Source organism: Oryx dammah, unplaced genomic scaffold (assembly GCF_014754425.2).
Source record: "Oryx dammah isolate SB20612 unplaced genomic scaffold, SCBI_Odam_1.1 HiC_scaffold_29, whole genome shotgun sequence".
NCBI classification, from domain to species: domain Eukaryota; kingdom Metazoa; phylum Chordata; class Mammalia; order Artiodactyla; family Bovidae; genus Oryx; species Oryx dammah.
In genome coordinates this window covers 111003000-111015451 of record NW_024070213.1, presented here as the reverse complement: position 1 = coordinate 111015451, position 12452 = coordinate 111003000, and the positions used below count along the sequence as shown (strand labels likewise).

Sequence of the window (12452 nt, the reverse complement as noted above, 5' to 3'; positions counted from 1 at the left end):
TATAAGCAATGAAACCCAGAGCTCGGGGCTCCTCCCTATAGTCGCTGCGTCAGTATCGGTGGGAGCCCCAGCTCGAGCTTGGTAATAAAAACTCTCTTGCTTTTGCATCGGATATTGGCTCCCTGGTGGTCATTGGGAGATTTCGTGACTTGGGCATAACAGTAACACATATAATTAACGAAGAATTTGAATCCAAAATATGTTTTAAAAAATTCCTGTAAATCAATTAGAAAAAGATCAAAAAGGCAAAAGAAACAGGGGGAGAGGACTGCATCAAAAAGAATGCCTAAGAATAAACTTCACCAAGGAGGAGAAAGACCTGTACACTGAGAACGGTGAGACCCTGAGGAAAGACGCTGAAGCAGACAGACACAAATGGAGAGGTGCACTGTGTGACGGACCGGAGGAGCAACGTTAAAATGTCTACACTACCCAAAGCAACCGACAGACAGTGCAATCCCTCTCCAGATTCCAATGGCAATTTTTTTTTTTTTTTACAAAAACAGAAAAAACAATTCTAACATTTGCGTGGAATCACAAAAGACCCCAAATAGCAAAAGCGATCTTAAAGAAGAACAAAACTAGAGTCGTCATACTTCCTGATCTCAAATTATATTACAAAGCTATGGTAATCAGAACTCTGTGGCACTTGCATAAAAAGGCACATAGATCAATGGCACAGAACTGAGAGTCCAGAAATAAACCTACATGTATATGGTCAATTAATTTATGACAAAGGAGCCAGAAACATACAACAGGGAAAAGGCCAGTCTCTTTCATAAATACTGTTGGGAATCCTGGACAGCCACACACAAGAGAAACAAACTGGACCTCTGTCTTACTGTTATAAAAAAAATTAGCTCAAAATGGCTTAAAGCCTCAAATGTAAGATCTGAAAATATAAAATTCCTAGAAGAAAACTAGAAGCGCACTCCTTGACATCAGTCTTGGCAATGACTCTTTTACATGTGACACCAAAAGACAATAAAGGCAAAAATAAAGAACTAAAACTACATCAGACTAAAATGTTTCTGCACAGCAAAGGAAACCATCAATACAATGAATGGTATAAAATGCTTGCAAATAGTATATCTGATAAGGGGTTAGTATCCAAAACACCAGCTGAGCTGGTGGCTTAGCTGGTAACTGAAGCATAGCTGATTTATAATGTTTCAGGTGTACAGCAAAGTGACTCAGTTATATATCTATCTATATTCTTTTTCAGATTCTTCTCCATTATAGGTTATTACGAGAGTACGTTTTAAAAGCTGTCATACGAAAAAAAAAACTCTGTAACACTCTATGGTGATGGATGCTAAGTAAATTTACTGTGATTATTACTTCATAGTATATACAAATATGGAATCATTATGTCACACACTGGAAACTAACACAATGTTGTATGTCAATTAAACATCAATTAATGTTTTTAATTACAGAAAAATGGTAGGAAAACATGAACAATTAGTTCATGGAAGAAGAAATGCAAATGGCCCATAAATGTACAAAAAAGATTTTGATCCTCCTTAGTAATAAGGGAAAAAACCAAATCAAGATCACTATGAAATAAATATTTAACCCTCAGTAAAAACTGTAAGTCTGATACTACCCCATGATGGTAAGGATATGGTCAGCGAGCCAACATAAGCATTGCTGATAGAGTAGGAACTGATACAAGCACTTTGGAAAACCACTTAGGTCTTATAACATTGAATTTTAGCATATTCTATGGGTCCAAAAATTCCACTCTTAGCTTTATACCCGGAAATACTCTTATATGTGTATGCCAAAAGACAAGAATAAAAATGTTCACAGCAACACTGTTCATAATAGCAAAAATCAAAATAAATATTCAAAAACTGAAAACAATATGGATTCATATACTGTGGTATACGAATATAATGGAAAATATGTAGCAGTAAAGCAGATGGTCTTTATCTACACCCAGCAACATGGCTCCAACTTAGAAATACAACATTAACTATAAAAGACAAGTCCCAGAGGATGACATACAGCATGACATCATTCTTGTAAAATTAAAAACCTAGTAAAATTTAGTGATACATATGTGACCTAAAACTAACCAAAAAAATATATTTTTGAAAAAGCAATGAACAAACAACAACAACAAAAATAAATTAATCATCACCCCTGGGAGGACAGGCACAGCCGCGAGAAGCAGCACACAGACACGAGACATCTGTGAGACTCAAGTTCTTAAGTTAGTAGTGGGTTCAATATGTACTCACTGTATGGGTATACTTCATAATTTACATATGCTTCATATAATCTTTTGTAGTATTAGTACATTTAAGGCTACTTTAAATACATTATCGGAGAAGGCGATGGCACCCCACTCCAGTACTCTCGCCTGGAAAATCCCATGGACAGAGGAGCCTGATAGGCTGCAGTCCATGGGGTCGCTAAGAGTCAGGGCGACTGAGCGACTTCCCTTTCACGCATTGGAGAAGGAAATGGCAACCCACTCCAGTGTTCTTGCCTGGAGAATCCCAGGGACGGGGGAGCCTGGTGGGCTGCCGTCGATGGGGTCGCACAGAGTCGGACATGACTGAAGCGACTTAGCAGCAGCAGCTAAATACATTATAAAGGGACTTCCCTGGTGGTCCAGGGGCTAAGACTCCACACTTCCAAAGCAGGGGGCCCAGATTCAATCCTTGGTCAGAAAACTAGATTTCACATGCAAGCAGCTAAGAGCTTGCATGCCTCAGCTAAGACTCAGTGCAGATAAACAGATAAATATATACAAAATACATTATTAGAACAGCTAACAGAATTAAAGCATGCTTTAGTATTCCATCAGAAAGACACACGTATATAAGTCTTAAATAACTTGACTATATACAAAAAGAAATACAAGTGCAAACTTAGTTCTATTCACCTCTTGCTGACTCCTTACTGACTGAGGTATTACTGTTTATAATTTTGGTAACATTGAAATGAGAGGAGTTGTAGAAATATTTCCTTACAAAATATTTCCTTACAAAAACCAGACAGCCTATTTTTCTATTTGTTTTTTCTTACATCATTCACAAACATTAACCATACAGAAAATTTGCATAATATAAAAATTATTTTAATGCCCTGAATCATTTGCATACTAGTAGAATATTTGCTTATAAACTCAGGAAAGGCAGTGACTTTTTTTTCATTTGTATTCTTCGGCATAAAACTGACAATAAATACTTGCTAAATGCCTGGATCAGTAGTTGACCAATGAATCTCTACAGGATTCCAAAACAGTCTCTGGTGATGTAACCACCAGCCTCCCTGTCTAAAGACAGCATTACAGTGCCTTCTTCTGGTTCCACTTCATAATGAAAGTAAAGCAAAGCAAGCAAAGCAAAGCAGCCTACTTCACTGAATGTTATATTAAGATAGAAATTAATCACACTGGAATCATTCATAGTAATATAATTAACAAACCAGCTGCAACTTTTAAGGATATGATTCTGTAACTACCATTCTTTTTTTTTTTTTTTTAATTTATTTATTTATTTTTAATTTTTACTTTACAATTCTGTATTGGTTTTGGCATAGATTGACATGAATCCAAACCAGCTGCAACTTTTAAGGAGGATATGATTCTGTAACTACCATTCTTTACTTTCCAAATTTAACTCATCAATACAAAGTCAGGAGAATTTTACAAGCTTCAAAGTCTGGTTCTCGCCCTTAATCTAAGTAAAAACTACTAAAAAGAAGTTAAGTCTCTTAAAGTCATAAATAATCCCTTAAAAGAAATCCTAAATATCCCCTTACAGAGCAGATGATATACCTTTTCTCAAATACATTAGTAATTTAAATATGTTGTATGTATCTTTATAGTTTTTTCACTGAATAGTATAGACCCTAATGAAGTACTAAATAGAATTACATTTCACTCAAAATGATACATGGTCTCTAGTAAATAACACAGCCGCAGTCTTCTAATAGCTGGCAGAGTACAATACAAACTCTAATATATAAATTACAATATAAATTCACCCACCTCTAAAATATGTTTATATATTTTAATTCATATGTGCTTAAAATATATAACTATAATAAATGTCTTCTATTTCAAGTAGAAATTAAAGACCCTCATTTATAAAACCCAGGTCCTAAGAAGAAACATTTCAACTGATATTAAAAATGCAATTCTATTTCTAAAGTTCAGCAGTGACAATAAGCTCACGAGTCAACATCTAAATACATGAGGTAATTAAAGTAACTGAAAAATATATTAAAAATATCTACCAGGTATCATTAGTGAGGCTGAACAAGAAAACAAAAACGTTTTGGGATGCATATACTTTTTCTACTTCAAAAAAAAATTTTTTTAATTTTTTGTTATATACTGGGGGATAGCCGATTAACGTTGCGGTAGTTTTAGGTGAACAGCGAAGGGGCTACTTTAAAATTTTACTACTCTAATAATGCCATGAACTGCTCAATACTATGAATTGTTACAATTAGAATAAAAATGGAATTTTAGCATATTATTTTAAATTACCTCTCTCTTTAGAAAACAAAATTATAAACGTACTATATCCATTATCAGAGACAAACAGTAACTGATCTAGACCGAAGTATTTTGCCATTATCTCGCTAGGTCCCCTTCTTTAACCAATGAGGAAAACAAGCCCCAAAGCAGTCAACTGACTTGCAACAGTAACACAGTTATTTAGGAATAAATACAAAAACTTACTGAATCAATATAACTTCCACATGGGTTTTGAATAAAGTTAAAACATTTGATTTATAATGCAGAAATATTTTAATTATTTGGTTTGACTTAATTCAGTGAAATGATAGCTTTATTCTGATTTTTGAAAATCAGAAGATGACTACTAAACTAGTAACCAATTCTATCTCCTTAGGGATACTTAAGATCTTAGCTTCAGACTCTTCATCTACAAAAATTAATGCTTTATTTAAATGATCTCTGAAGTTTCATTCACATCACTACGTTTAATATATGTCACAAAGCTTTGAAATTATGTATTCACAGGTCTAACTCTCCTACTAGTATATAATGATCCTTAAAGCCAAGGCACATGTTTTATTCATCGTGTATTCCTCAAAACTAGCACCATATATAGTCAAAAACAGGTTTTTTTAAAACATAAGTTTAAAGGATGTAGCTTCTAAATCCCTAGATAAAACAGGCTTCACTTATGAAATTACCAAAGTAAAAATAATTTTTTTCATAACCAGATTATCTATTATATAAAAGTTCTGACAAAAATAAAACCGTATTTCTCACTTCATATGGCAGTGAATTTATTATACCTTGTCCAGCCTCAAAGTAGTCTGATCTGTGCTTTATGATGATTGTAGAAAGGATACTATAGAAGAGCCTTAATTCATGATTTAGGAATTATGAGTTTATAAATGGTGAATTAGATAAGTAAAAAACCGATCTTTAGATAATTACGATGTAAGTACACAAACACTATTAATCTCAGATGGACACTGACAGCAGATGGGTACTGAATGATCATTTATAGTCTTTATATTTCAATGCCTGGAAACAAAGTAGAAGACTTAATAATCAAAACAGAAATACCATATACCTTTTATAAGTACACATCAAAATATTACCACGTCTGCAAGCATGCCATTCAAACTGTAACTACTTACTTGATGGCCCAAGGACATCTTTGCTATCACCAAGAAGCTTTTAATGCAGGATAATTGAGCAGCAAACAAATAGAATCCAAACCAGGAAGAAGCAAAGTGTATCAGGATTGAAGCAGCAGTGAAACAAAAGGACAAGGAAAATAGCATTAGTTTATAAGTAGAAAGCACATGCTAATAATTATAATTTGCAAGGAATTTTCTTTTCCACACATAAAAAGACCTTGTCTTAGGCATTATCCAATGTTTGTTCTAATTTTGGAAAATGAAGGTGGAAAGAGAAGAATGAAATCACTCAAGTACTTTGTTTTGAAAATTACTCAAGTGAAAAATTACTTCCAATTACGATTCAAGGTATGGGTTAGGAGTGATTAAAAAATTATTTAGAAATGCAAAGGATAGCCAAAAGTTATTCATCCTTTAAATTCAAGTGGTATAAAAATATATAACACTCATGCACTATTAAATGTTAGTTCTGCATGCCACAAAAATGCTTAACACTATGTAGAAATTCAGTCTGTTTCTTCTACAAAAAGAAAGGAGTTTACCGAGCACTTAAGTCAAGCACTGTGCAAAGAGCTTTTATAGAGACATCAACAAAGCGGCAAAAGCAAAGAGAACAGTAAAGTCAAGTTAGACAAAACTTCCCTAGGATCCACTAGGATCAAGCATAGCGTCTAGAGCCGCTAGTCTCCAGGAAGACAGAAGATCAAATTCTTGAACGATTAACTTGCAATCAACCAAAAGAAACAGGAAAAAGACTGCTGACTGCCTATCTAGTAACTATTTTAATAAACAATATGACACTAGACATCACCTACAGACAAGTGTTTCGGTCTCCCTTGGCAGGGAAAGAGTCCTCAGTTCTCTTCCCTTCATTTCAAATACCAAGCATGGATCTGTATCAGAACTAAAGCAACAACAAAAACAAATAATTCCCACTGATGACATTATTGTTTGGTCTTATTTAAAGGAAATGGGGACTCTTACCTAACTGGTTTTGCATTCACCCTCCAAAAAAGCTGCAGTTGTTTGCTTTGGGTTTGTGTTGTCTCCCAGAGGGAAAATAAGCTTGGCCCTGTTACTTTCCTAAGTGAAGGTTATTTTACAATGCATAAAATTATGTTCTAATTCCTCTAAAGGCATTTGCTTTATTTATTTTTCGGTAGCTGCCCATTTAAGCTCATTCTTCTATAAACGCATTTCAGTTTCACTGATAAAACTAAAAAAAAAAAAAATACAGTTTTAGGCACAATGAAGTAATTGTGCTCAAATCCTTATTACTGAAATGGCCATGTTATTATAGCTAGCAAGCATGTGGAAAGAGATTAAAACATTTGTGGCAGGCAACTTCTAAAATGACCCCAGCGATCCCCACTTTTTGGTGTATAATTCCTTCTCTTTGAGCATATACTGGGTGTGCTGAGTTGCTTCTAATAAAAAGAATACGGCAGAAGTGAAAATGTCATTTCCAAAATTAGACTGTTAACAAGACTATGACTTCCGTTTTGTTTGGGGTCTCTTTCTCTACTCTCGCTCTGCCCCAGACAGATCATCTTGGGGAAAACCAGCCACTGAGTCATGAGGCGATCGTGCAGAAAAGCCCAAAAAGGAAAGGAACTGAGGTCTTGACCAGCCTTCAGTGAGCCTGGAGGTGGCTCTCCCATCTCCCCTGACACCCTCAGCAGCAGCTCCTTCCCCAGCCCCTTGACCTTATGAAAGGCTGTGACCTAGAGACAGCCAGATGCTCTCAGATTCCTTACTCACAGAAACTGTAAGGTATTAAGCGCTTGTTTTCTACCACTTAACTTGGGGATGACTTGTTATATATCAATAAATAATTAAGACAGTACTGGAAAATTGAAGGAGGTTAGGAAACTGACAGAGACAACCATGGCATACTTTACACATGCTTCATAGGCATCTTTGGGAAAATCTTCCTGTATTGATACAAAGAATCATCAGCTTCTCTAGACTGACCAGTAACTTCCTAAAGGAAAGCAATGGTTCTAACCATATGTACGTAGCCAAGAGTCTTTAATTTCACAGGGCCAGTCACATTTGACGTTCTCAAGCTGGTCTTCTATTTAGGATAAAGGTGAAGTTCAATTTCATTGTAGAGCTGCATATAATTCTTAAATTATGTTGATTAAAAGCACTATGTCACGTGCACAGCTGTATGCCTTGCATTTTTATTAGCAGAAAAAAACCCTTAGCATATAAGCAACTTCTAAACAACTTATTTCAAACTATGTTTTCTACAGTATTTGCACAGGCATATCTGTGACATATAAACCTGATTCTACTGGATTAACCCAGTATTTTTTTCAGACTGAGGCACTGGATAATAATCAAAGTAAACACTATCTACTCTTATCATTGCTCTATCATCTATCCATGGATCCACCCACCCAAATATTCATTCAGTACCTACTATACAAACAGGTATCATTTTAGGCACCGAGGAACAGAGCAGTGGACAACAAAACTCTGCCCTTGTGGCAGTTACATCAAGTGGGAAAGATAAACAGTAACATAATAAACAAGCAAAATTTTGTTGTATATTATATAGTATAAACACTAAGGAAAAATAAGCAGAAAATGAAGACATACAAAATGTTAGGGAAGATGGAGTAAGTTTTAGATAGGGTGGCCTAAGGAGGCATCACTACAAAGTTAACTGAATAAAATGAGGAAACTTCCCATAAGGACATAAAGGGGGAGAGTATTCCAGGGAGCAGGAAGATCAAGATTAGAGTAGAGGACTTGGATGGGAGCAAGTCTGGAGAACAGTGAGAAGGTCAGAGGACTGGAACACAATGCAAGTAGGAGAGCGGTAGATGAAATCAAAGAAGTAAACAGTTGCAGGACTTTATGGGACCTAGTCAAGACTTTTGTTTCATTCTGGATGAGTTGGGAAGCCACTGGATGGTTCTGAGAAAAGGAGTAACATATATGAGAACGTTATAATACGACTGCTCCAGCAGCTGTGTTGAGAATAGATCAGAGGGATGAGGGTATTATCAGTTCAGAAGTTACAGCAATATTGTAGGGGAGAGATGATGGAAACTTGGGCCAAGAAGGGAGCAGTGAGAGGGACGAGAAGTGGTTAAATTCTAAATATATTTTGAAGGTGAGGTCAACAGAATTTCCAAATAGGCCAAGTATGAGGTAAAAGAAAAAGGAATCAAAATGACGTCAAGTGTTGGACTTTGAGCACCTGGAAGGATGGAACTGCCATCATCTGAGATGGAAAAGACAGTAAGAGAAACTCATTTACAGGGAGAAATGTAACTACAATCATCCCTTGGTATCCAGAGAGAACTGGTGCCAAGACATCCCCCACCCCTACCCCAGTGCAATACCAAAATCTGTGGATGCTCAAGTCCCTTATTTAAAATGGTGCAATATTTGCATATAACCCATGTACATCCTCCTATATACTTTATATCACCTCTAGTTTACTTATAATATCCAATACAAAGTTAATACTAAGTAAATAGTAGTAAATACAATGAAAACGCTACAAATCCCATGGACAGAGGAGCCTGGTGGGCTGCAGTCCATGGGGTCGCTAGGAGTCGGACACGACTGAGCGGCTTCACTTTCACTTTTCACTTTCATGCACTGGAGAAGGAAATGGCAACCCACTCCAGTGTTCTTGCCTGGAGAATGCCAGGGCCAGAGGAGCCTGGTGGGCTGCCGTCTATCGGGTCGCATAGAATTGGACACGACTGAAGTGACTTAGCAGCAGCAGCAGCAGCAGCAGCATGCAGCAACTTCAAGTTTTACTTTTGGGGACTTTCTGGAATTTTTTTCCCCAAATATTTTCCGTCTGTAGATGGCTGGATCCATGGACGCAGAACCCTCAGTTTTATATGGAGGGCCAACTGTCTCTCAGTTTGGAACAGGTTAAGTTTAAAATGTCTGTCAGACATTCAAGTCAAAATATCAAGTAGGCAGCGGGACATGCAGACCTGCATGAACATACACACGTACAGCGAATGGTTTAGGCTGGTAAGGAGATAGTATAAATCATGGCATGTGTGAGAGTTAGGGTGTACGATCTGAACAGCTTCATCACAGGAGATTAAAAAATGCTCCAGAAGCAGGCACAGGAAACATGTAATGGAACAACAACAGGACCAAGAGTTACTCTGAAACATTACAAACAGCAGCAGAAGACACAAGGAAAAATAAGGTCACTTCAGAAACCTTTCCCAGAAGGATGTGATGTAGGTAAAAAGGCACTAAATTGAGATGCAAGCGAAATCATCTCTCAGAATTATTTGCAAGTGATGCTAATTGGGAAATGAGATATTATTAAAGATTACATATGAATTTTACCAAGTAGCTGACATAACTGAAGACTTCTGCACACCACTGACCTACACACTACACTTCTTCTTCTTACTGCTTTTAGGACTTGGGCTTAATTTGTGCAGTTCCGTGTTGTGTGACACACAAATAAAGACAATATGAAAATACTGATGTTGAAATGCTCTGTACAAGTACCTTTTACAGATGGCTAACAAACACACGAAAAGATGCTCAACATCACTTATTATCAGAGAAATGCACATCAAAACCACAATGAGGTACCATTTCACGCCAGTCAGAATGGCTGCGATCCAAAAGTCTACAAGTAATAAATGCTGGAGAGGGTGTGGAGAAAAGGGAACCCTCTTACATGGTTGGTGGGAATGCAAACTAGTACAGCCACTATGGAGAACAGTGTGGAGATTCCTTAAAAAACTGGATATAGAACTGCCTTATGACCCAGCAATCCCACCTCTGGGCGTACACACTGAGGAAACCAGAACTGAAAGAGACACATGTACCCCAATGTTCACCGCAGCACTGTTTATAATAGCCAGGACATGGAAGCAACCTAGATGTCCATCAGCAGATGAATGGATAAGAAAGCTGTGGTACATATACACAATGGAGTATTACTCAGCCATTAAAAAGAATACATTTGAATCAATTCCAATGAGGTGGGTGAAACTGGAGCCTATTATACAGCGTGAAGTAAGTCAGAAAGAAAAACACCAATACAGTATACTAATGCATATATATGGAATTTAGAAAGATGGTAATGATGACCCTGTATGCAAGACAGCAAAAGAGACACAGATGTATAGAACAGTCTTTTGGACTCTGTGGGAAAGGGAGAGGGTGGGATGATTTGGGAGAATGGCATTGAAACATGTATAATATCATATATGAAACAAATCGCCAGTCCAGGTTCAATGCATGATACAGGATGCTTGGGGCTGGTGCACTGAGACGACCCAGAGGGATGGTATGGGGAGGGAGGTGGGAGGGGGGTTCAGGATGGGGAACACGTGTATACCCGTGGAGGATTCATGTTGATGTATGGCAAAACCAATACAATATTGTAAAGTAATTAGCTTCCAATTAAAATAAATAAATTTATATTAAAAAAATAAAAAACTAGCCACTCTTCTTGGCTTTTGTTAAGAGAACCAATAAAATTTCAAAAAATCCAGGAACAGCTTCTCAGCTTGTTCAGAAAAAGACCACTAAGGTATGATAGAACAATGTCCTCTCTCTGAGCAACTCAGCATGTTTACCATCATCCTCTGAACAATGTGCACACAGTCATCATTTCAATTTTTTTTATCATTTAAATAAATTCTCTACATCAGCAGAAAGCATGAGCTGACAAATAATAAAAGAGTAAAATACCTGGAATTTTTTAACTTAGAATTCATTGGTATACTGTATATATAATATATGCTAACAGTACTTTAAAGAATGAAATATACCCATTATCTAAATCTTTACTGATTTTAGGTTAAAAATTTCAGGAAAAGAGCATAATGCAAAAAATGTGATTTTATTTTGATATATTTCTAAGTATTTGCCATGTCATCCATAATTAGCATAAAACTTACAATCTTTAAGAAATATAAAGGGAGAAGTAGAAATTCATAATCGCACCCTCCATTCTGAGAAACCCCTCAGTCCTAAACAACCGAGGACAGAGGAGCCTGGCAGGCAACAGTGCACGGGCGGCAAAAGCATCAAGCGTGACTGAGCGACTAAATAACAAACAGCAAAAATCTGTTGAGCTTAAGAGAAAGTCCAAATGGCTTATCTACCACTGATTTGGGCAGAGTTCAAAATAAACTCGCAAGCAGATGGCACCTCTTTCCCCAATACTGCTGATCAAGTTGTACTCAGAAGCGATCCTGCTTCAGTGGGCTCCCAGAAGCCACAATTCTAAAGAACGGTTATATAAAGCATCTTAAGACTGCTCTCCTTAGCGTTATCTTCGGCTCTTAGAGTAAGCAACTTTAGTGAGGAGTATACTATGCAGCTGAAATCTTTTTGTCCTATAAACAGGACTCATTACACTTAAATGAATTTTTTCATATTCCTACAATCATCAGCAAAACACACATGTCCACATTTTATTCCTGAGTTTTGCAGGAGAGATTTTAAGGGAACTTTTTTTTTGTGACTAGAGTTTATCACTGTTAGAGAATATGATCCAATCTGCCAGGCAGTTGCATTTTTGATACAGCAATTTCACTATTAGGAGTGTATACTAAGATGATCACTCAAAATGTTTAAAAAGATGTGTTCAAAGATATTTATCACATCATTTATAGTAAATGATATACTTAAAACATGGAATTAAATAAATAATAATATATTCACATAATAAAATACTATGTAGTCATTACAGTTTGTTTTTATTTTTTCAGGGACTGAAAAACATCCATTACATATTGGCTTTTAAAAGTAGGTTATATGAATCACTTTGTTGTACAGCAGAAATT

General features: G+C 36.4%; 1 protein-coding gene across 6 annotated transcripts in view; it reads right to left on the bottom strand.

Moving 5' to 3' along the window:
• Positions 1–12452, bottom strand: part of OSBPL8 (oxysterol binding protein like 8) — a 170607-nt gene that overhangs the window by 83142 nt on the left and 75013 nt on the right. For 2 of the 6 annotated variants that reach the window (XM_040233851.1, XM_040233850.1), the window contains exon 3: positions 5644–5680. The exons of the other annotated variants lie outside the window; for them this stretch is intronic. In XM_040233851.1, the coding sequence (XP_040089785.1) occupies positions 5644–5680 (37 nt within the window). The remainder of the gene's footprint in view (positions 1–5643; positions 5681–12452) is intronic. 6 annotated transcript variants of the gene reach the window in all.